This window comes from Pseudophryne corroboree, chromosome 4 (genome assembly GCF_028390025.1).
Source record: "Pseudophryne corroboree isolate aPseCor3 chromosome 4, aPseCor3.hap2, whole genome shotgun sequence".
NCBI lineage: Eukaryota > Metazoa > Chordata > Amphibia > Anura > Myobatrachidae > Pseudophryne > Pseudophryne corroboree.
Genome location: NC_086447.1, coordinates 218,140,195 through 218,166,183, shown reverse-complemented (window position 1 = coordinate 218,166,183; position 25,989 = coordinate 218,140,195). Strand labels below are relative to the sequence as shown.

At 48.4% G+C, this 25,989-nt stretch overlaps 1 protein-coding gene across 1 annotated transcript in view; it reads left to right on the top strand.

Annotated features, from left to right (window-relative positions):
- CUL3 (cullin 3) overlaps positions 1-25,989 on the top strand; it is a 293,465-nt gene that overhangs the window by 230,314 nt on the left and 37,162 nt on the right. Inside the window, exon 14 of the mRNA XM_063915923.1 lies at positions 21,094-21,280. Within this exon, the coding sequence (XP_063771993.1) occupies positions 21,094-21,280 (187 nt within the window). The remainder of the gene's footprint in view (positions 1-21,093; positions 21,281-25,989) is intronic.

Below are 25,989 nucleotides of genomic sequence, written 5' to 3'. Positions count from 1 at the left end.
CACATTGTCACTAGGGACCCGACGGTTTGGACAATCCGCATATATATATATATATATATATATCTATATATATATATATATATATATATATATCTATATGTAAATTTAGGATATGTGTGTAATTGTGTATTACATTATCTATAGTCATATTATGATTTATAATGAATGCTGAAGTAATAGTATTCCTTCTCATGTGCTGGTCGCTCTGTTGATAAAGCTCTAGGTCGGCCGTGTCGAGTTGGTCTCAGATCCTCTCAAGGAGTTCGAATGTGTAGTCTGTTCCCGCCGCGGATAGAATACTGTGAAAGTCAACTCCTGGTCGACGCGGAGCCCTGTCACAACGGATCATACACAGGAAGCTTAGTGATATTTTATTTCTTTGCTTTGGAGTTATTTGCATTACATGCACATTGGGAAGTGTTTATATTCGGGAAGTCATCCGATAGAATTACCCTAAAAAGAGAGAGGGGATGTTTCTTACGTTGGTTCTTCTCTGTAACATTGCGGCAGGCTGCCGTGCATATACAGGAGGTGTGGCCGGGGGAATGCTGAGGCTGACTCCGAGAGATACTGGAGTTTCTTCCTGGGACGATGTACCGCTGTTTGGGGATGCCTCAGTTCAGTCAATCTCAGCGGATACTTCTGGTAAATCTAACTTCGTGAGTTAGACTCCTTCACAACGGTTGATGACGCATTCTTTTGGGGGATGCAGTCATTTTAACCGGTTCGATACCGTTCTTTTTTTCCTTTTCTGTGCAGATAGTGGAAGGTGAAAAGGTAAGAGTTCTGTAGCCTTGTTAGGTTCGCAGAAGCGGATGTCGTCTTCGGTTTCTACCACATTCGCCACATGTCGCTGGGTCTATTGGGCTGGAGTTCACTCCGGTGGAAACTCGTACTGCCTTTCAGTAGGTCCGGGACTGGACTAGGACCTGTGAGTTAATTATAGAATCCAAATGAATTCACTGATTTTTCAAATAGATCTTGCCGTGTCCCCTCTGGAGGGGGAGGTAGTACGCGACGCCATACCAGAGTTGCGTCAGGTTCAGGGCATTGTCCTACTGTCCCTGTTTAAAAAAAAAAAAAAAAAAAACTGAAGGTTTTAAATGCGTTGTTCTCCGCATTCAGCTTACCTGGGTGGATATCCTGGATTATCTTTGCCGTTTCACCGGAGTGATGGCAGTAGGATGGTATTCTTTCAATAGTAAGAGCCATTGTTATTCTGTACTGGGACGCTCTCCTGATTAAGGCGAGGTCAAGACACAAGTGGCGCAAATCGTTATTTTCTCTCTGAATGCTCTTCAACACAGGGGAAGGCTGTTTTCTCTGACGTCCTAGTGGATGCTGGGTACTCCGTAAGGACCATGGGGTATAGACGGGCTCTGCAGGAGACTGGGCACTCTTAAAAGAAAGATTAGGTACTATATCTGGTGTGCACTGGCTCCTTCCTCTATGCCCCTCCTCCAGACCTCAGTTAGTATCTGTGCCCGGCCAGAGCTGGATGCACACTAGGGGCTCTCCTGAGCTACCTAGAAAAGAAAGTATTTGTTAGGTTTTTTATTTTCAGTGAGATCTGCTGGCAACAGACTCACTGCTACGTGGGACTGAGGGGAGAGAAGCGAACCTACCTGCTTGCAGCTAGCTTGGGCTTCTTAGGCTACTGGACACCATTAGCTCCAGAGGGATCGAACACAGGCCCAGTCCTCGGTCGTCCGGTCCCGGAGCCGCGCCGCCGTCCCCCTTGCAGAGCCAGAAGAACGAAAAGTTGAAAATCGGCGGCTGAAGACTCCGGTCTTCATTAAGGTAGCGCACAGCACTGCAACTGTGCGCCATTGCTCCCTTAGCACACCACACACTCCGGTCACTGATGGGTGCAGGGCGCTGGGGGGGGGGGGGGGGGGGGGCGCCCGGGCAGCAATTAGATTACCTTACTTGGCGAAAAGCACATAATACAGTCTGATAAACTGTATATGTGCATTAACCCCCGCCATTAAAGTACATAAAAGGACAGAAGCCTGCCGCTGAGGGGGCCGGGCCTTCTTCCTCAGCACACCGGCGCCATTTTCTCTTCACAGCTCAGCTGGAAGGAAGCTCCCCAGGCTCTCCCCTGTAGTATCCTGGTACACAAAGGGTAAAAAAGAGAGGGGGGGGCACATAAATTTATGCGCAAAACTGTGTATATAAGCTGCTATAGGGGAAAAATCACTCCGTATAGTGTACATCCCTGTATTATATAGCGCTGTGGTGTGTGCTGGCATACTCTTTCTGTCTCTCCAAAGGGCCTGGTGGGGGAACGGTCTTCAAATAGAGCATCCCCTGTGTGTGTGTGGTGTCGGTACGCGTGTGTCGACATGTCTGAGGTAAAAGGCTCCTCTAAGGAGGTGATAGAGCGGATAAGTGTGTGGGAGGGTGTCTCCGTCAACAACGCCGACACCTGTTTGGATATGTGTAAGTGCTGAGGTAAAATTATTGCACAAAAGGTTAGGGAACAGAAAGGAAATCTACCCTGGTCTGTCCCTATGTCACAGAGTTCTTCAGAGTCTCTCTATGCTCACTATCCAAAATAACAAAGTATCGACACGGAGTTTAACTCCACTGTCGACTACGATAATGCAAAGTTACAGCCAAGAGGGCTAAAAGATATTCAATATATGATTATTGGAATAAAAGATGATTTGCATATCACTGATGACTCATCTGTCCCTGACACGAGAGTACACATGTTAAGGGGAAGAATGCTGAGGTAAATTTCCTTCATCTCATGAGGAAAAAGAGCGGGAATCTCCAGACAAGAGACGGCAGCTTCCCACAAGAGATTTCTCAGGCTGTATCCTTTCCCCACTAGGGCCAGGATGTGTTGAGAATCTTCCCCTTGGGTGTCCTGTTTGCACTAGCTATTCTCAGGGATCCTGCAGATAGTGTACTATCTGCACATTCTAGTATACTACCCAGACCGGCGATTGTGTTGGCATGGGTTTATAGCGCTGTGGCAGCGTGGACAGGTACCTTATCAGCAGAGATTGAGACCCTGGTATGCATATAAATATTTTAAGATGCTGTCTTAAGTGATAGATATATAATTATAAAGCATGCCCAAAGGGACATGAGTATACTGGGTCCTAGAGACAAAAGCTATGTCGATTTTCTGCTTGACGTGTCCTGTAGAATATACATTGGACAGATGATGCCGACTTAAGAGGCATATGGAAGGCTGAGGATTGTGTGGAGAAAGGTTCTCGGGCCTGGTCTCCACAGCTATAGCTGGTAATTCTGATATTTCTCTAACGTCCTAAGTGGATGCTGGGGACTCCGTCAGGACCATGGGGAACAGCGGCTCCGCAGGAGACGGCACAAAAATAAAGCTTTAGGATTAGGTGGTGTGTACTGGCTCCTCCCCCCATGACCCTCCTCCAAGCCTCAGTTAGGTTTTTGTGCCCGTCCGAGCAGGGTGCAATCTAGGTGGCTCTCCTAAAGAGCTGCTTAGAAAAAGTTTTTTAGGTTTTTTATTTTCAGTGAGTCCTGCTGGCAACAGGCTCACTGCATCGAGGGACTTAGGGGAGAGAATTTCAACTCACCTGCGTGCAGGATGGATTGGATTCTTAGGCTACTGGACACCATTAGCTCCAGAGGGAGTCGGAACACAGGTCTCACCTTGGGGTTCGTCCCGGAGCCGCGCCGCCGACCCCCCTTACAGATGCTGAAGATTGAAGGTCCGGAAACAGGCGGCAGAAGGCTCTTCAGTCTTCATGAAGGTAGCGCACAGCACTGCAGCTGTGCGCCATTGTTGTCACACACTTCACACCAAGCGGTCACGGAGGGTGCAGGGCGCTGCTGGGGGCGCCCTGGGCAGCAATATTTTAATACCTTATGGCAAAAGAATACATCACATATAGCCATTAAGGCTATATGTATGTATTTAACCCATGCCAGTTATCTAAAACTACGGGAGGAAAGCCCGCCGAAATAGGGGGCGGGGCTTATTCTCCTCGGCACACAGCGCCATTTTCCTGCTCAGCTCCGCTGTGAGGAAGGCTCCCAGGACTCTCCCCTGCACTGCACTACAGAAACAGGGTAAAACAGAGAGGGGGGGCATTTTTGGGCGATATATTGGATATATTTAAGCTGCTATAAGGAACAACACTTATATAAGGTTGTTCCCATATATATTATAGCGCTTGGGTGTGTGCTGGCAAACTCTCCCTCTGTCTCCCCAAAGGGCTAGTGGGGTCCTGTCTTCGATAAGAGCATTCCCTGTGTGTCTGCTGTGTGTCGACATGTATGAGGACGATGTTGGCGTGGAGGCAGAGCAATTGCCGATAATGGTGATGTCACCCCCCAGGGAGTCGACACCGGAATGGATGGCTTTGTTTATGGAATTACGTGATAATGTCAGCACATTACAAAAATCAGTTGACGACATGAGACGGCCGGCAAACCAGTTAGTACCTGCCCAGGCGTCTCAGACACCGTCAGGGGCTGTAAAGCGCCCTTTACCTCAGTCGGTCGACACAGACCCAGACACAGACACTGAATCTAGTGTCGACGGTGATGAAACAAACGTATTTTCAAGTAGGGCCACACGTTATATGATCACGGCAATGAAGGAGGCTTTGCATATCTCTGATACTGCAAGTACCACAAAAAGGGGTATTATGTGGGGGGTGAAAAAACTACCTGTAGTTTTTCCTGAATCAGAGGAATTAAATGATGTATGTGATGAAGCGTGGGTTAACCCAGATAGAAAAATGCTAATTTCAAAAAAGTTATTAGCATTATACCCTTTCCCGCCAGAGGTTAGGGCGCGCTGGGAAACACCCCCTAGGGTGGATAAGGCGCTCACACGCTTATCAAAACAAGTGGCGTTACCGTCTCCTGATACGGCCGCCCTCAGGGATCCAGCGGATAGGAGACTGGAAACTACCCTAAAAAGTATATACACACATACTGGTGTTATACTGCGACCAGCCATCGCCTCAGCCTGGATGTGCAGTGCTGGGGTCGTCTGGTTGGATTCCCTGACTGAAAATATTGATACCCTGGATAGGGACAGTATTTTATTGACTATAGAGCAATTAAAGGATGCTTTCCTTTATATGCGAGATGCGCAGAGAGATATTTGCACTCTGGCATCGAGAGTAAATGCGATGTCCATATCTGCCAGAAGGAGTTTATGGACGCGACAGTGGTCAGGTGATGCGGATTCCAAACGACATATGGAAGTATTGCCGTATAAATGGGAGGAATTTTTTGGCGTCGGTCTATCGGATCTGGTGGCCACGGCAACTGCCGGAAAATCCACTTTTTTACCTCAGACCCCCTCCCAACAGAAAAAGACACCGTCTTTTCAGCCGCAGTCCTTTCGGTCCTATAAGAACAAGCGGACAAAAGGACAGTCATATCTGCCTCGGGGCAGAGGAAGGGGTAAGAGAGGGCAGCAAGCAGCCCCTGCCCCGGAACAGAAGCCCTCCCAGGGTTCTGCAAAGCCCTCAGCATGACGCTGGGGCCTTACAAGCGGACTCAGGAGCGGTGGGGGGTCGACTCAAGAATTTCAGCGCACAGTGGGCTTGCTCACAGGTGGACCCCTGGATTCTGCAGGTAGTATCTCAGGGTTACAGGTTGGAATTCGAGAAGTCTCCCCCTCGCCGGTTCCTAAAGTCTGCTTTGCCAACGTCTCCCTCAGACAGGGCGACGGTATTGGAAGCCATTCACAAGCTGTTTTCTCAGCAGGTGATAGTCAAGGTACCCCTCCTACAACAGGGAAAGGGGTATTACTCCACGCTATTTGTGGTACCGAAGCCGGACGGCTCGGTAAGACCTATTCTAAATCTGAAATCTTTGAACCTGTACATACAAAAATTCAAGTTCAAGATGGAGTCACTCAGAGCACTGATAGCGAATCTGGAAGAAGGGGACTTTATGGTGTCCCTGGACATAAAGGATGCTTACCTGCATGTCCCAATTTGCCCTTCACATCAAGGGTACCTCAGGTTCGTGGTGCAAAACTGTCATCAGTTTCAGACGCTGCCGTTTGGATTGTCCACGGCACCTCGGGTCTTTACCAAGGTAATGGCCGAAATGATGATCCTTCTACGAAGAAGAGGCGTATTAATTATCCCTTACTTGGACGATCTCCTGATAAGGGCAAGGTCCAGAGAACAGCTGGAAGGCGGAGTAGCACTAACCCAACTAGTGCTGCAACAACACGGGTGGATTCTGAATTTTCCAAAATCTCAGTTGACCCCGACGACACGTCTGCTGTTCCTGGGAATGATTCTGGACACGGTTCAGAAAAAGGTGTTTCTTCCGGAGGAGAAAGCCAGGGAGTTATCCGAACTTGTCAGGAACCTCCTAAAACCAGGGACAGTGTCTGTGCATCAATGCACAAGAGGCCTGGGAAAGATGGTGGCTTCTTACGAAGCGATTCCATTCGGCAGATTCCACGCACGAACTTTTCAGTGGGATCTGCTGGACAAATGGTCCGGATCGCATCTGCAGATGCATCAGCGGATAACCTTATCGCCACGGACAAGGGTGTCTCTTCTGTGGTGGTTGCAGAGTGCTCATCTGTTAGAGGGCCGCAGATTCGGCATACAGGACTGGGTCCTGGTGACCACGGATGCCAGTCTGAGAGGCTGGGGAGCGGTCACACAGGGAAGAAACTTCCAGGGAGTATGGTCAAGCCTGGAGATGTCTCTTCACATAAATATACTGGAGCTAAGAGCAATTTACAATGCTCTAAGTCTGGCAAAACCCCTGCTTCAGGGTCAGCCAGTGTTGATCCAGTCGGACAACATCACGGCAGTCGCCCACGTAAACAGACAGGGCGGCACAAGAAGCAGGACCGCAATGGCAGAAGCTGCAAGGATTCTTCGCTGGGCGGAAGATCATGTGATAGCACTGTCAGCAGTATTCATTCCGGGAGTGGACAACTGGGAAGCAGACTTCCTCAGCAGACACGATCTACACCCGGGAGAGTGGGGACTTCATCCAGAAGTCTTCCACATGATTGTGAACCGTTGGGAAAAACCAATGGTGGATATGATGGCGTCCCGCCTCAACAAAAAACTGGACAGGTATTGCGCCAGGTCAAGAGATCCTCAGGCAATAGCTGTGGACGCTCTGGTAACACCGTGGGTGTTCCAGTCAGTGTATGTGTTCCCTCCTCTGCCTCTCATACCAAAAGTACTGAGAATTATATGGCAAAAGGGAGTAAGAACGATACTAGTGGCTCCGGATTGGCCAAGAAGAACTTGGTACCCGGAACTTCAAGGGATGCTCACGGAGGATCCGTGGCCTCTACCTCTAAGACGGGACCTGCTTCAGCAGGGACCGTGTCTATTCCAAGACTTACCGCGGCTGCGTTTGACGGCATGGCGGTTGAACGCCGAATTCTAAGGGAAAAAGGCATTCCGGAAGAGGTCATTCCTACACTGGTAAAAGCCAGGAAGGAGGTGACTGCACAACATTATCACCGCATTTGGAGAAAATATGTTGCGTGGTGTGAGGCCAGGAAGGCCCCCACGGAGGAATTTCAACTGGGTCGATTCCTACATTTCCTGCAAACAGGATGGTCTATGGGCCTCAAATTGGGGTCCATTAAGGTTCAAATTTCGGCCCTGTCGATTTTCTTCCAGAAAGAATTGGCTTCAGTTCCTGAAGTCCAGACTTTTGTAAAAGGAGTACTACATATACAGCCCCCGGTTGTGCCCCCAGTGGCACCGTGGAATCTTAATGTAGTCTTGGATTTTCTCAAATCCCATTGGTTTGAGCCGCTCAAATCGGTGGAGTTGAAGTATCTTACATGGAAAGTAACCATGCTACTGGCCCTGGCTTCAGCCAGGAGAGTATCAGAATTGGCGGCTTTATCATATAAGAGCCCATATCTGATTTTCCATACGGACAGGGCAGAACTGCGGACGCGTCCTCATTTTCTGCCTAAGGTGGTGTCAGCGTTTCACCTGAACCAGCCTATTGTGGTGCCTGCGGCTACTAACGAGTTGGAGGATTCTAAGTTGTTGGACGTGGTCCGGGCATTGAAAATATATATTTCAAGAACGGCGGGAGTCAGAAAGTCTGACTCACTGTTTATATTGTATGCACCCAACAAGATGGGTGCTCCTGCTTCTAAGCAGACGATTGCTCGTTGGATTTGTAGCACAATTCAACTTGCACATTCTGTGGCAGGCTTGCCACAACCTAAATCTGTCAAGGCCCATTCCACAAGGAAAGTGGACTCATCCTGGGCGGCTGCCCGGGGAGTCTCGGCATTACAACTCTGCCGAGCTGCTACTTGGTCAGGGGCAAACACGTTTGCAAAATTCTACAAATTTGATACCCTGGCTGAGGAGGACCTTGAGTTCTCTCATTCGGTGCTGCAGAGTCATCCGCACTCTCCCGCCCGTTTGGGAGCTTTGGTATAATCCCCATGGTCCTGACGGAGTCCCCAGCATCCACTTAGGACGTTAGAGAAAATAAGAATTTACTTACCGATAATTCTATTTCTCGTAGTCCGTAGTGGATGCTGGGCGCCCATCCCAAGTGCGGATTGTCTGCAATACTTGTACATAGTTATTGTTACAAAAAAATCGGGTTGTTATTTGTTGTGAGCCGTCTGTTCAGAGGCTCCTACGTTTGTCATACTGTTAACTGGGTTCAGATCACAAGTTATACGGTGTGATTGGTGTGGCTGGTATGAGTCTTACCCGGGGTTCAATATCCTTCCTTATTGTGTATGCTCGTCCGGGCACAGTATCCTAACTGAGGCTTGGAGGAGGGTCATGGGGGGAGGAGCCAGTACACACCACCTAATCCTAAAGCTTTATTTTTGTGCCCTGTCTCCTGCGGAGCCGCTGTTCCCCATGGTCCTGACGGAGTCCCCAGCATCCACTACGGACTACGAGAAATAGAATTATCGGTAAGTAAATTCTTATTTCTCTGACGTCCTAGTGGATGCTGGGAACTCCGTAAGGACCATGGGGAATAGCGGCTCCGCAGGAGACTGGGCACATCTAAAGAAAGCTTTAGGATCACCTGGTGTGCACTGGCTCCTCCCCCTATGACCCTCCTCCAAGCCTCAGTTAGATTTCTGTGCCCGACGAGAAGGGTGCACACTAGGGGCTCTCCTGAGCTCTTTGTGAAAGTTTTAGTTTAGGTTTATTATTTTCAGTGAGACCTGCTGGCAACAGGCTCACTGCATCGAGGGACTAAGGGGAGAAGAAGCGAACTCACCTGCGTGCAGAGTGGATTGGGCTTCTTAGGCTACTGGACATTAGCTCCAGAGGGACGATCACAGGTTCAGCCTGGATGGGTCACCGGAGCCGCGCCGCCGTCCCCCTTACAGAGCCAGAAGAGCGAAGAGGTCCGGAAAAATCGGCGGCAGAAGACGATCCTGTCTTCAGATAAGGTAGCGCACAGCACCGCAGCTGTGCGCCATTGCTCTCAGCACACTTCACACTCCGGTCACTGAGGGTGCAGGGCACTGGGGGGGGCAGCGCCCTGAGACGCAATAAATCGGTAAAAAAAACCTTATATGGCTAAAATAAATGCATCACATATAACTCCTGGGCTATATGGATGCATTTAACCCCTGCCAAAACATACAGAAAAAGGATGATAAGGACGCCGAGAAAGGGGCGGAGCCTATCTCCTCAGCACACTGGCGCCATTTTCCCTCACAGCTCAGTTGGAGGGAAGCTCCCTGGCTCTCCCCTGCAGTCACTACACTACAGAAAGGGGTTAAAAAAGAGAGGGGGGCACAAATTAGGCGCAGTATATAACAATACAGCAGCTATAAAGGGAAAAACACTTATATAAGGTTATCCCTGTATATATATATATAGCGCTCTGGTGTGTGCTGGCAAACTCTCCCTCTGTCTCCCCAAAGGGCTAGTGGGGTCCTGTCCTCTATCAGAGCATTCCCTGTGTGTGTGCTGTGTGTCGGTACGTTGGTGTCGACATGTATGAGGAGAAAAATGATGAGGAGACGGAGTAGAGTGTCTGAAATAGTGTTGTCACCCCCTAGGGGGTCGACACCTGAGTGGATGTACTGTTGAAATTGCGTGACAGTGTCAGCTTTGTATAAAAGACAGTGGTTGACATGAGACAGCCGGCTACTCAGCTTGTGCATGTCCAGACGTCTCATACAGGGGCCCTAAAGCGCCCGTTACCTCAGATACAGACGCCGACAGGGGTACTGACTCCTGTGTCGACGGTGAAGAGACAACCGTGATTTCCAATAGGGCCACACATTGCATGATTGAGGCAATGGAAAAAGTTTACACTTTTCTGATAATATGAATACCACCAAAAAAAAAAGGGGTATTATGTTTGGTGAGGAAAAACATCCTGTAGTTTTCCTGAATCTGAGAAATAAAATGAGGTGTGTGATTATGCGTGGGTTTCCCCCCGATAACAATTGATATTTTCTAAAAAGTTATTGGCAGTATACCTTTTCCCGCCAGAGGTTAGGGTGCGTTGGGAAACACCCCCTAGGGTGGATAAAGCGCTCACACGCTTGTAAAAACAAGGGCTCTACCCTCTCCTGAGATGGCCGCCCTTAAGGATCCTGCTGATAGAAAGCAGGAGCGTATCCTAAAATGTAATTACACACATACTGGTGTTATACTGCGACCAGCAATCGCCTCAGCCTGGATGTGCAGTGCTGGGTTGGCGTGGTCGGATTCCCTGACTGGAAATATGATATCCTAGATAAGGACAGTATATTATTGCCTATAGAGCAATTAAAAGATGCATTTCTATATATGCAGGATGCACAGCGGAATATTTGCCGACTGGCATCAAGTATAAGTGCGTTGTCCAATTATTCCAGTAAAGTGGTCAGGTGATGCGGATTCCAAACGGCATTTGGAAGTATTGCCTTAAAAGAGGGGATGTACCCCAGGTCGCCTCTCAAAATAAGACGCCGTATTATCAGGCGCAGTCCTGGTTGGCAGGCGGACAAAAGGGTTCCTCTTTTCTGCTCGTGACAGAGGGAGAGGAAAATGGCTGCAGAGATCAGCCAGTTCCAAGGAACAGAAACCCTTTTCCGCCGCTGCCAAGCCCTCAGTATGACGCTAGGGCTTTACAAGTTCAGGCACGGTGGGGTCCCGTTCTCAATGAATTTCAGTGCGCAGTGGGCTCACTCGCAAGTAGACCCCTGGATCCTTCAGATAATATTTCAGGGGTACAAATTGGAATTCGAGACGTATTCCCCTCGCCGTTTCCAAAAGTCTGTTTTACCGACGTCTCCCGCTGACAGGGAGGCAGTTTTGGAAGCCATTCACAAGCTGTATTCCCAGCAGGTGATAATCAAGTTACCCCTCCTGCAACAGGGAACGGGGTATTGTTCCACACTATTGTGGTACCGAAGCCAGACGGCTCGGTGAGACCGATTTTAAAATCTAAAATCTAAAATCTTTGAACACTTGCATACAGAGGTTCAAATTCAAAATTGAGTCACTCAGAGCAGTGATTGCAAACCTGGAAGAAGGGGACTACATGATGTCTCGGGACATCAAGGAGGCTTACCTTCATGTCAAAATTTACCCTTCTCACCAAGGGTATTTCAGGTTATGGTACAGAACTGTATCCGTTCGGACGCTGCCGTAGGGATGGTCCACGGCACCCCGGGTCTTTACTGAAGTAATGACCGAAATGATGATATTCCTTCGAAGGAAGGGAATTTTAGTTATCCTTTACTTGGACGATTCCCTGATAAGGGTAAGATCCGGGGAACAGTTGGAGATCGGTGTAGCACTATATCAGGTAGTGTTGCGGCAGCACGATTGGATTTTCAATATTCCAAAATCACAGCTGGTTCCGACGACTTGTCTTCTGTTCCTAGGGATGATTCTGGACATAGTCCAGAAAGAAGGTGCTTCTCCCGGAGGAGAAAGCCAGGGAGTTATCCGAGCTAGTCAGGAACCTCCAAAAACCGAACCAAGTCTCAGTGCATCAATGCACAAGGGTTCTGGGTAAAAATGGTGGCTTCCTACGAAGCAATCCCATTCGGCAGATTCCACGCACAGTGGAACCTTCTGGACAAATGGTCCGGGTCGCATCTTCAGATGCTTCAGCGGATAACCCTGTCACCAGGGACAAGGGTATCCCTCCTGTGGTGGTTGCAGAGTGCTCATCTTCTAGAGGGCCGCAGATTCGGCATTCGGGACTGGGTCCTGGTGGCCACGGATGCCAGCCTGCGAGGCTGGGGAGCAGTCACACAGGGAAGGAATTTCCAGGGCTTATGGTCAAGCCTGGAGACATCTCTTCATATAAACATTCTGGAACTAAGGGCCATTTACAATGCCCTAAGTCAAGCGAAACCCCTGCTTCAGGGTCAGGCGGTATTGATCCAATCGGACAACATCACGTCAGTCGCCCACGTAAACAGACAGGGCGGCACGAGAAGCAGGAGGGCAATGGCAGAAGCTGCAAGGATTTTCGCTGGGCGGAAAATCATGTGATAGCACTGTCAGCAGTGTTCATTCCGGGAGTGGACAACTGGGAAGCAGACTTCCTCAGCAGACACGACCTTCACCCGGGAGAGTGGGGACTTCACCCAGAAGTCTTCCACCTGATTGTAAACCGTTGGGAAAAACAAAAGGTGGACATAATGGCGTCCCGTCTAAACAAAAAACTAGACAGATATTGCGCCAGGTCAAGGGACCCTCAGGCAATAGCGGTGGACGCTCTGGTAACACCGTGGGTGTACCAGTCAGTGTATGTGTTCCCTCCTCTGCCCCTCGTACCAAAAGTACTGAGAATCATAAGAAGGAGAGGAGTAAGAACTATACTCGTGGTTCCGGATTGGCCAAGAAGGACTTGGTATCCGGAACTTCAAGAGATGCTCACGGACGAACCGTGGCCTCTACCTCTAAGAAAGGACCTGCTCCAGCAGGGGCCTTGTCTGTTCCAAGACTTACCGCGGCTGCGTTTGACGGCATGGCGGTTGAACGCCGGATCCTGAAGATCCCTACCCTGGTCAAGGCCAGGAAAGTCGTAACCGCAAAACATTATCACCGCATTTGGCGAAAATATGTTGCGTGGAGTGAGGCCAAGAAGGCCCCTACAGAGGAATTTCAACTGGGTCGTTTCCTCCATTTCCTGCAAACAGGACTGTCTATGGGCCTAAAATTAGGGTCCATTAAGGTTCAAATTTCGGCCCTGTCGATTTTCTTCCAAAAAGAACTGGCTTCAGTGCCTGAAGTTCAGACATTTGTAAAAGGGGTACTGCATATACAGTCTCCTTTTGTGCCTCCAGTGGCACCTTGGGGATCTCAATGTTGTGTTGAGTTTCCTAAAGTCACATTGGTTTGAACCACTCACCACTGTGGACTTAAAATATCTCACATGGAAGTGACGAGTTAGCCCTGGTTTCAGCCAGGCGGGTGTCAGAATTGGCGGCTTTATCATATAAAAGCCCTTACTTAATATTTCATTCTGAAAGGGCAGAATTGAGGACTCGTCCTCAAATTTTCTACCTAAGGTGGTTTCTGCATTTCACATGAACCAACCTATTGTGGTACCTGCGGCTACTAAGGACTTGGAGGATTCCAAGTTGCTTGACGTGGTCAGGACCCTGAAAATACATGTTTCCAGGACGGCTGGAGTCAGAAAATCTGACTCTCTGTTTATCCTGTATGCACCCAACAAACTGGGTGCTCCTGCTTCTAAGCAGACGATTGCTCGTTGGATTTGTAGTACAATTCAGCTTGCACATTCTGTGGCAGGCCTGCCACAGCCAAAAATCTTAAAATGCCCACTCCACAAGGAAGGTGGGCTCATCTTGGGCAGCTGCCCGAGGGGTCTCGGCTTTACAACTTTGCCGAGCAGTTACTTGGTCAAGAGCAAATACGTTTGTAAAATTCTACAAAGTTGATATCTTGGCTGAGGAGGACCTGGAGTTCTCTCATTCGGTGCTGCAGAGTCATCCGCACTCTCCCGCCCGTTTGGGAGCTTTGGTATAATCCCCATGGTCCTTACGGAGTTCCCAGCATCCACTAGGACGTCAGAGAAAATAAGAATTTACTTACCAATAATTCTATTTCTCGTAGTCCGTAGTGGATGCTGGGCGCCCATCCCAAGTGCGGATTGTCTGCAATACTGGTACATAATTATTGTTACCAAAAAAAAAAAAAAAAAAAATTCGGGTTATTGTTGTAGTGAGCCATCTTTTCTAGAGGCTCCTCTATTATCATGCTGTTAACTGGGTTCAGATCACAAGTTGTACAGTGTGATTGGTGTGGCTGGTATGAGTCTTACCCGGGATTCAAAATCCTTCCTTATTGTGTACGCTCGTCCGGGCACAGTATCCTAACTGAGGCTTGGAGGAGGGTCATAGGGGGAGGAGCCAGTGCACACCAGGTGATCCTAAAGCTTTCTTTAGATGTGCCCAGTCTCCTGCGGAGCCGCTATTCCCCATGGTCCTTACGGAGTTCCCAGCATCCACTACGGACTACGAGAAATAGAATTATCGGTAAGTAAATTCTTATTTTTTGCCTTATATTCCTGCACAGCCTAGGAAAGCACGACATTATTAAATGCAGCTTTTCGAATAAAGAAACAAGGAAGTCTGAGGTGCGTCCTTTCTTGTCAGAGCCGGGGGCAGAGGAAAGAAGCTGTACAACACAGCTAGTCCCCAGGAACAGAAGTCCTCCCCGGCCACTACAAAAATCCACCACATGTCGCTGGGGCTCCACAGGCGGAGCTAGGCCCGGTGGGGACACGCCTTCGTAAGTTCAGCCATAAGTGGGTTCACTCTCTGTTAGATCCCTGGGCAATAGAAATTGTATCGCAGGGATACAGGCTGGACTGTGAGAAGATGCCCCCTCACCGAGGAATCGACGGGCTTCCCCCCAAGAGGGAGCCAGTGTTAACTGCAATTCGTAAATTGTATCTTCAACAGGTGGTGGTCAAGGGTCCCCTCCTTCAACAAGAGGGTGTTATTATTCGACCATGTTATAATCCCGTAACCAGACGATTCGGTTAGACCCATTTTGAATTAAAATCCCTGAACATATACCTGAAAAGGTTCAGGTTCAAGATGGAATCGCTAAGAGCGGTAATTGCAAGCCTGAAATGAATCGGGACATAATGGATGCATACCTTCGTGTCCCCATTTATCCACCTCATCAGGCATACCTCAGAATTGTGGTACGGGATTGTCATTACCAATTTCACCAAGGTAATGGCGGATATGATGGTGCTCCTGAGGAAGCAAGGTGTCACTATTATCACATACTTGGATGATCTCCTCATAAAAGCGAGATCAAGAGAGCAGTTGCTGGACAGCGTATCACCTTCTCTGAAAGTGAAACGGCAACACGACTGGATTCTATATATTCCGAAGTCACAGTTGGTTCCTACAGCTCATCTGCCTCGCCTAGGCATGATCCTAGACACAGACCAGAAGAGGGTTTATCTCCCGATAGAGAGAGCTCAGGAGCTCATGACACTGGTCAGGAATCTATTGAAAACCAAAACAGGTGTCAGTGCATCACTGCACTCGAGTCCTGGGAAGGATGGCATCATACGAGGCCATCCCCTTCGGCTGGTTCCATGCAAGGACAATGGAACTTACTGGACAAGTGGTCCGGATCACATCTTCAGATGCATCGGTTAATCACCCTATCCCCCAGGGCCAGGGTGTCTCTCCTGTGGTGGCTGCGGAGTGCTCACCTTCTCGAGGGCCGCAGATTCGGCATTCAGGACTGGGTCCTGGTGACCACGGATGCAAGCCTCCGAGGGTGGGGGGCAGTTACACAGGGAAGAAAATTCCAAGGTTTGTGGTCAAGCCAACAGACTTGCCTTCACATCAATATCCTGGAACTAAGGGCCATATACAACGCCCTAAGTCAAGCGGAGTTCCTGCTTCGCGACCAACCGGTTCTGATCCAGTCAGACCGCAGGGGCTCATGTAAACCGCCAGGGCGGCACAAGGAGCAGGGTGGCAAGGGTAGAAGCCACCAGAATTCTTCGCTGGGCGGAGAATCAAGTAAGCGCACTGTCAGCAGTGTTCATTCCGGGAGTGGACACGACCTCCACCCGGGAAAGTGGTGACTTCATCAGGAAGTCTTCACGCAGTTTTGCAAATTGATGTTAACTGCCTCAGGTGGACTACATGGCGTCCCACCTCAATAAAAAGATAAAAAAGGTTTTACGCTGGGTCAAGGGACTCTCAGGCGATAGCTGTGGTCGCACTAGTAACACCGTGGGTGTTCCAGTCGGTCTATATATTCCCTCCTCTTCCTCTCAGACCCAAGGGCTGAGAATTGTAATAAACGGAGGAGTGCGAACAATATTCTTTGCTCCGGATTGGCCAAGAAGGACTCTGTACCCGGAACTGCAAGAAATGCTCTGTCAGGACATGTTGCAACAGGGACCCTGTCTGATCCAAGACTTACCGCGGCTGCGTTGGACGGCATGGCGGTTGAACGCCGGATCCTAGCGGAAAAGGGCATTCCGGATGCAGTTATTCCCACGCTGATAAAGGCTAGGAAAGACGTGACAGCAAGACTTTTTCACTGTATATGGCGAAAATAGGTTGCTTGGTGTGTGGCCGGGAAGGCCCTACAAAGGAATTCCAGGGGGGTCGATTCCTGCACTTCCTACAGTCAGGAGTGACTATGGGCCTAAAATTAGGATCCATAAAGGCCAAGATTTCGGCCCTATCCCTTTTTCTCTCAAAAAGAACTGGCTTCACTGCCTGAAGTTCGGACGTTGTTACAGGGGTGCTGCATATTCAGCCCCTTTTGTGCCTCCAGTGGCACCTTGGGATCTTAACGTGTGTTGGATTCCTAAAATCCCACTGGTTTGAGCCACTTAAGACCGTGGAGCTAAAATATCTCACGTGGAAAGTGGTCATGCTTTTGGCCTTAGCTTGGACTAGGCGTGTGTCAGAATTGGCGGCTTTGTCATGTAAAAGCCCATATCTTATCTTCCATATGGAAAGGGCAGAATGGAGGACTCGTCCCCAATTTCTCCCTAAGTTGGTATCATCGTTTCATTTGAACCAACCTATTGTGGTGCCTGCGGCTACTAGGGACTTGGAGGATTCCAAGTGGCTGGACGTAGTCTGGGCCCTGAAACTTTGTTTCCAGGACGGCTAGACTTTTTCTGACTCGCTATTTATCCTGCATGCACCCAACAAGCTGGGTGTTCCTGCTTCAAAGCAGACTATTGCTCGCTGGATCTGTAGCACGATTCAGCTTGCACATTCTGCGGCTGGACTGCTGCATCCTAAATCAGTAAAAGCCCATTCCACGAGGAAGGTGGGCTCTTCTTGGGCGGCTGCCCGAGGGGTCTCGGCTTTACAACTTTGCCGAGCTGCTACTTGGTCGGGTTCAAACACTTTTGCAAAATTCTACAAGTTTGATACCCTGGCTAAGAAGGACCTTGAGTTTGCTCATTCGGTGCTGCAGAGTCATCCGCACTCTCCCGCCCGTTTGGGAGCTTTGGTATAATCCCCATGGTCCTTACGGAGTACCCAGCATCCACTAGGACGTCAGAGAAAATAAGAATTTACTCACCGGTAATTCTATTTCTCGTAGTCCGTAGTGGATGCTGGGAGCCCGTCCCAAGTGCGGACTCTCTGCAATACATGTATATAGTTATTGCTTAACTAAAGGGTTATTGTATGAGCCATCTGTTGAGAGAGGCTCAGTTATTGTTCATACTGTTAACTGGGTATAGTTATCACGAGTTGTACGGTGTGATTGGTGTGGCTGGTATGAGTCTTACCCTGGATTCCAAATCCTTTCCTAGTAATGTCAGCTCTTCCGGGCACAGTTTCCCTAACTGAGGTCTGGAGGAGGGGCATAGAGGGAGGAGCCAGTGCACACCAGATATAGTACCTGATCTTTCTTTCAAGAGTGCCCAGTCTCCTGCGGAGCCCGTCTATACCCCATGGATGCTTACGGAGTACCCAGCATCCACTACGGACTACGTGAAATAGAATTACCGGTGAGTAAATTCTTATTATTCCCAACGACGCAGACGTCGGGAGTGGGTATCCCGAGTAGATACGGAACGGTTGACGTTCTGTGTGTTCCTGTGGAAAGAGGTCTGAGGATTCGGAGTCGGATCAGATTTGCAGTGACAATCCACCAATATGTTCTGTTAATGAAGATGATGGGTGCTGCCTAAGAGGTTTTTTCGGTGAGCTGGTTAAGTGCCAGAGTGGTTTTCACGGGGCCAGTTGGATATGTGGTCCGGGTCTCACCTGCACATGCACAGGAATATAATCCTAATGGCAAGGATATCGCTCCTGTGGTGTTTGCTCAGTTCTCACCTCCTAGAGGGACGAAGGTTCGGAATCCAGGATGAGATCCTGGTGTCCAGGCGTGCAGATTTCCGAGACTGGGGAGCAGTCCTTACAAGGGAAGTATTTCCAGAGGAAAAGGTCAAGCTGGGAAGCTTGTCTGCAATAAGCTTTCTTAAATTAAGAGCTATTTTCAATGAACATATGATTAGAGATCTCCCGTGTTAATTCTGTCGGACGGCTTGACAGTAGTGGTGTAAGTAAGCCGCTACGGCGGAACAAGGAGTAAAGCGGCAAAGGCGGAAGCCGAAAAAGTTTGCCACTGGGTAGAAAGACTGGTAAACGCTAGATTAGCAGTCTTCGTTTTGGATGTGAACGACTGAGAAATAGATTCCTCTGCAGAAGATCTCCATCCGGGAGAAATACAATCGTCATCGAAGTTTTCACTGACGTGACAAGTCTGTGAGGAGTGCCTCAAGTGGACATGTTGGCATCTCGCCTCAACGAGAAATCTCAGGATTATTGTTCTGGGTCAGGGGACACTCAAGATATAACAGTGGACGTCCTCGGGACACCTTGGGTGTTTTCAGTTGGTCTATGTGTACCTTCCGCTTTCACTCTTCGGAAGGTGATAAACGTAAGAACAAACGTTCAGGCGATCCTCATTGTTCCGGTCTAACCAAGGAGGGCTTGGCAAGGGTTACTCATAGAAGATCCCTGGCCTCTTCCTCTACGTGAGGATCTGTTACAGCAAGTTTCGGGCGTGTATCACGACTTACCGCGGCTGCGTTTGACAGCGTGGCGGTTGAACGCCATATCCCATCCAGAAAGGGTATTCCCAGTGAAGTCATTTCCACACTTCTTCAGGCTAGAAAAGAAGTAACGGCAAAGCCTTACCATCGTGCTTGGAGAAAATATGTCTCTTGGTGGGAATCCAAGAAGGCTATTACGGAAGACTTTCAGCTCGGTCGTCGTTCTCCATTTTTTTGCAAGCAGGTGTGGGTGCAGGCCTAAAGTTAGGCTCCATTATGTGCGGTTTTGGACCTTTGTGAAAGGAGTACTGCACATCCTACCTCCATTTGTGCCCGTTGGCACCGTGGGACCTTGACGTGGTGTTGCGTTTTCTTGTGTCACCCTGATTGGATCCTTTGTAAAAGGTTGTGTTAAAATTTCTCTCTTGGAAAGTGGTCATACTATTGGCTTTGGCGTCCGCAAGGCGGGTGTCGGTAGTGGCGGGTCTGTCTCACGAGCCCTTTTTGATCTTCCATGTGGATAGAGAGGAATTGAGAACTCGGATAATAGTTCTACTAAAAGTGGTTTCTGGGTTTCGCAGAAATCAGCCTATTTTGATGCTGGTATTACCTTAGGCATTAACTGATTCAAAGTCTCTCGATGTAGTCGGGGCTTTGTATATTTAGGTTGCTAAATTTGGCTCAGATTGGGGAAACAGAGGCTCTGTTTGTCCGGTATGCTCCCAGCATAATTGGGGCGCCTGCGTCTATGCAGTCTGTTACACGCTGATCTGTGATATGATTCGGCGTGCTTGTTCTACGACTGGATTACCGTTGGTGGAGACCCATTCTACTAGGAAGATGGGCTCTTCTTGGGTGGATGCCCGAGGAGTCTCTGCGATTCCACTTTGCCGAGCGGCTAATTGGTCGGGTTCAAACGCTTTTGCTATGCTCTACAGGTTTGATACCCTGGCTGATGGGGACCTTTTGTTTGCTCAATCGGTGCTGCAGAGTCGTCCGCACTCTCCCGCCCGGTCTGGAGCTTTGGCATAAACCCCATGGTCCTTACGGAGTCCCCAGCATCCTCTAGGACGTATGAGAAAATAGGATTTTAATACCTACCGGTAAATTCTTTTGTCTTAGTCCGTAGAGGATGCTGGGCGCCCGTCCCAGTGCGTACTGTGTCTGCAGTTATTGGTTATGGTTACACTCTTGTGGTGTTTCTTTTCTGTCAGGCTGTTGCTGACGTTGTTTCATGCCATGGCATGTGGTGTCTTATGGTTGTGTTGACACACAGGTTGTGTTACATATTCTTTCAGCATGTGGCTGTGTATTGTTCATACCGTTGGCTGGTATTCTATTGAATGCCGCGTTCTGCGGTATGTTCGTGGTGTGAGCTTGTACGACACTCACCGTGTTTAAACAATAAATTCTTTCCTCGAAATGTCCGTCTCCCTGGGCACAGTTTTCTAACTGAGGTCTGGAGGAGGGGCATAGAGGGAGGAGCCAGTTCACACCCATTTAATGTCTTATAGTGTGCCCATGTCTCCTGCAGATTCCGTCTAGACCCCATGGTCCTTACGGAGTCCCCAGCATCCTCTACGGACTAAGAGAAAAGGATTTACCGGTAGGTATTAAAATACTACTTTTGTCCGTGATGATCCTTTATAAAGTTACAACAAATGAAGCAGCCCTGTGCATTGATTGACCACAATACAAACAAATCACTTACACTGAAACAGGCACAGGTGGCATTGACCATGCAAAGTTATAATTTAAGTTGTTTGACTGCTTGATACATAAGGTGTCAGTCTTACCATTGTAGCCGCTAGTGCGGAAAGTGTGAGAAGAAAGGGCTTTCTCAGGGGCCACTGAAGAGTTTGCAGTGTGCCTGATAAGGCTGGATAGTGGTTCATAAAAGGGAGTATGCAATAAAAGTCCCTTAACCTTGAAATTAATTATATGTAGGGGCGACATTAGAATGTCATTGGGGGAGAACTCAAGCTGCTTGTAAGAATATCTGCATTTCCTGTCAAGGACTACAACATAATGTGCATATTATATAGGACTCATTGAAAATGTTTCTTTTTTATTTTTATTTTATTTTAGGAAATACAGCAAGAGACGGACATCCCAGAACGAGAGCTTGTGAGGGCCCTGCAGTCTCTGGCCTGTGGAAAGCCCACTCAGCGTGTCCTCACAAAGGAGCCCAAATCTAAAGAAATAGAGAGTGGGCATATGTTCACTGTTAATGATCAGTTCACTTCCAAACTGCACAGAGTTAAGATCCAAACAGGTGGGTGAGGCTAGGGTAAGTTATTGTATGAAGTCTAGCGTTAATCCTCTCCACATCTATGCTGTCAGGAGTGGGAAAGGCTACCTGTTCCAGCCTAAAATGTAGAGGCTATGCTGCACTTACTGCTCTTCTTTGCTGCGTGACGTCTGTGGCTTGTAAAGAACTCATCACTGATCTGCAAGGGAATTAGGGTGCATATGGTGATTACTTTCTCTAGCATCCATAAGGGATATTGGGGAATCTAGTACAATGGGATATAGACGGGGTCCAAAGGAGCCGTGCACTTTAAATTTCTTCATCTGGGTGTGCTGGCTCCTCCCCTCTATGCCCCCTCCCACAGGCAGTTTAGAAAAAAGTGCCCCCAGGAGAAGATGCACATCTCTGAGCTCCAGAGAGTTTTCTTAAATTTCTTTCTCTGGCTGGGTCCACAGGATTATCCACAGGATAACATTGGGATATTGTCGAGCGACAGCGAAAATGGCACCAACACGGTCACGAGCTTTCTGGCCTCCCAGGATGCATTGGGGCCTCCACTATATAGTCCCGCCTACTGACTCAGTCAGATCAGTTTTTTGCTTGGTGCGGCAGGAAGCCGCATGGTCACAGGGCTGCTGTGAAAGCAGCCTCAAGTTTTCATTACTTTATTTTTATAGACTTACTGTTTTGGTTTGAGCGACTTCTCTTAACAGCGTCTTAAACGTGTATTAGAAAGAGTCGCTCCAACAACTCCCCACCGGGTCGCAACAACGCTTACCTTCGCGGTACAGTGCTGTCTCGACGGGCGTCTGTGTCGGATGTTCTAGCAGGTCCAGCAGACGTTACCAGGCTGTGGCCGGAGCATGGGGAGACAGTGAGTATATGGACTTCCTCTTACTAGAGGGGTCAGGACACAGCTACGCTGATTTGGTGGAGACTACAAACAGCGTGTTGATGCGCCGAACATCTCGAGTGTGACAGCGCTACGCTCCGGGGATCATAGGCGCCAGGACTAGGTGAGGCCGCGATCCTGGGAGTTTAAGTCAACAGGGGGTTTCAGACGCTCTCCTGGCCGTCCCTCCTCCGAGTTCATGGCCAGTTCCCGCGGGTCTCTCGTTTCATGAACTGAATGACCTCACTTCCGGCTCAGACGCTACCACGAGGGTACTCGGTCGCAGCTTAGACGCTGCGGTTGTGTACACTGGATATAAACCCGCCCAGACCGAGTCGCAGGCCTTTAGTGTCTGCATGCACGTGGAGTCGCTCAGCGTCCGTGTCCGTTATCAGTTACCAAGAGCGGCAGTGTACACCAGTAGCGTCTGAATCCACTCAGCGTCTTTCGAGCGTCTTTGCTTTGATATGGAAGTGTGGTGAGTCTCCCTGTATCCCGCTCCCTGGAGGCAGGGTATACAGTACTAAAAATTCCTTCTACTTCTTAGTGTGCACTGTTAATTTTTAGTACCTATTGCATATGAGACCTGTATATTACTGTGTTTTCTGCATGTTATGTTGAAAAAGAACCAGTTAAACAGAAGTACAATTTTCCTACTTATGTATAAGTTATTATGGAGGTTGTATTCTCATATGACAATGTCTAATGCTTTAACATGTGACTGACTGCTAGTATGTGTGCTGACTTTTCTGTGTAATGTCAGTCCTGTTCTGACCCTCAAATCAGGTGCACTGTGGTCAGATTGATTTCACCTCTATATACTGATTATAGGGTGTTTTTCAGTCACAAAATTGTGTAGTCAATATCAGAAAAAATGTCTGTGAGCGGCAAAAGTGATGAGGAGAATTTGTCAAGCACTCCTACAGCCCTAACATGCTTATCTTGTAAGTCAGGGGTAATTGATATGATTCAATTGGTCACTTATGAGGGTTTGTGTGCAAACTGTTTCGCTTTTCAGCGAAGTAAAAAACAGGAGTTAGTTCAACCTCCAGTAGAGCCACCATGGAATATGTTCGCAAAGACTCTGTCTTCAATAGCGGACAGGTTAGCTCCAGTAGCACCACCTCTAGGGTTAGGTTACACTATGAACCCATACATGCAGCTCCCTTCCTATGGTTTGGTTCCAGTAGCCTCTACAAGCAACAGTCAACAACAGATACCTGGGTGCAGAAGGTAGTATCTCAGGGGTATGGGTTCCCATTCAGGAGGCAGCCTCCTCAAAGATTTTTTTGCACCAGCCCGTCTCGTATAGAGTCGAAGGCCAATGCCCTGCAAGAAGCAGTCCAAAAATTACTGCAGTCAGGTGTGATTGTCCCAGTACCTCCATCACAAAAGGGACAGGGGTATTACTCCAATCTGTTTCTAATCCAGAAACCAAATGGGTCATATCGACCAATTCTAAATCTAAAGATGTTGAACAATTACATATGGATCCCGAAGTTCCACATGGAGACGTTACGCTCCATAATGTTGGCTATGGAACCGGGAGACTATATGGTATCTCTGGATGTGCGGGATGCTTACCTACATGTGCCTATAGCACTATCACATCAGTGTTACCTCAGGTTTGCCATCCTCAAGGAACACTTCCAGTTCCAAGCTCTGCCCTTCGGGCTAGCTACAGCACCCAGGGTGTTTACCAAGATCATGGTGGTTATGGCAGCTTGTCTGCGCAAACAAGGGATAAGGATATTCCCATACCTAGACGACCTATTAATCTTAGCACAGTCGCAAGATTTACTGTTGAGCCATCTCCAACAGACGATAGTTTGTTTACAGAGACACGGGTGGCTCATAAATTGGGAGAAGTCGTCCCTGAATCCATCACAGCGGATGGTTCATTTGGGAGCCATATTGGATTCAGACCTACAGAGAGTACTCTTACCAGAGAAGAAAATAGTCAAGGTGCAGGTCATGGCTCAGGAAGCGTTGCAAGCCCAGACAATGTCAGTCCATGCAGCAATGCGACTGTTGGGTCTGATGGTATCAACGTTCGACATGGTGGAATATGCGCAATTCCACTCCAGACCATTGCAGCATCTCATTTTGACAAAATGGAACGGAAATTATCAAACAATAAAGAAGCAGATGATAAAGATTCCAGTAAATGTGAAAAGGTCTCTAGCATGGTGGCTACAGACAGACCATTTAAACAAGGGGAGACCCTTTTGGATAAAAGAGTGGCAAGTCCTGACGACAGATGCCAGCCTGCAAGGTTGGGGGGCGGTACTCGGAAGTCTATGGTTCCAGGGAAAATGGACCGCAAGGGAAAGTCGCCTGCCGATAAATCTGTTAGAAATAAGAGCCATTTACTTGGCCCTAGTTCAGGCAAAGGACAATCTACAAGGAAGACCAGTCCAGATCCGCTCAGACAATGCGACGGCAGTAGCATACCTAAATCATCAAGGAGGGACTCACAGCAAGAGTCTGATGGAGGAAGTAACTCCCATTCTAAAGTGGGCAGAACTCCATCTCCCAGCATTGTCAGCAGTATTTGTCCCGGGTGTACTAAATTGGGAAGCGGATTTTCTCAGTCGGCACACCATTCAGGAAACCGAATGGGCACTACACCCAGAAGTGTTTCAGACACTGGTGAACAGATGGGGTCTACCGGAGATAGACCTTATGGCGTCTTGTCTAAACAACAAAGTTCCGAGGTACGGATCAAGAACAAGGGACCCAGGAGCAGTCCTGGTAGACGCACTGTCAGTAGAATGGAGGTTTCAGCTGGCATATCTGTTCCCTCCAATATCTCTGTTACCCAGAGTAGTGAGAAAGATAAAACAGGCAAAAGGAGCAATCATTCTAATAGCTCCAGCTTGGCCAAGAAGGCATTGGTACACAGATCTGCGGAGAATGTCCGTGGAAGCACCGATACTGCTCCCTCAACGTCCAGATCTGTTAATGCAGGGTCCTTGTTGTCACAGTCATCTGGATCGCCTGTCTTTGACGGCGTGGCTGTTGAAACCTCTATCTTAGAGGCTAAAGGATTTTCAAAGCAAGTAATCCAAACCATGCTTAGAGCAAGAAAGCCTTCTTCGGCCCGTGTATATCATAGAATATGGCAAGCCTATATTCATTGGTGTTCTGGAAAAAATTACAATCCAAGAGCCTTTAAAGTAGCTAGAATTTTGGATTTTCTGCAGGCAGGATTGGATAAGGGGTTGAAGGTTGCTTCCTTGAGGGTGCAAGTCTCAGCGTTGACTGTATGGTTTCAGCAGAAGATTGCTGACCTACAGGATGTACGTACGTTTTTCCAAGGAGTAGTACATATTCAACCTCCATTTGTTCCTCCTGCAGCTCCCTGGGATTTGAATTTAGTTCTTAAATTTCTCCAGGGTCCTTTGTTTGAACCACTTGAGAGAGCGGATCTTAAGTGGTTAACGATTAAAGTTCTTTTTTTACTGGCAATGGTGTCAGCCAGAAGAGTGTCAGATTTAGGAGCATTATCATGTAAGTCTCCTTTCCTAAGTTTTTTTCCAGACAGAGCAGTTCTCAGAACGAGATCTAGTTATCTACCAAAGGTGGTGTCAAAGTTTCACCTGAATGAAGAGATTGTAGTCCCAGCTTTTCAGGTATCGGGACTATCTGCGGGAGAAGCGTCACTGGACGTGGTCCGGTCTTTAAAAATCTATATAGATCGTACTAGTGCCATCAGGAAAACAGATTCCCTCTTCATCCTCTACGGATTCCATAGGAGAGGTTGGCCTGCTAGTAAACAGACGCTGGCGAGATGGCTCCGAGTGGTAATATCTGAAGCTTATTCTCATGCAGATCTCCC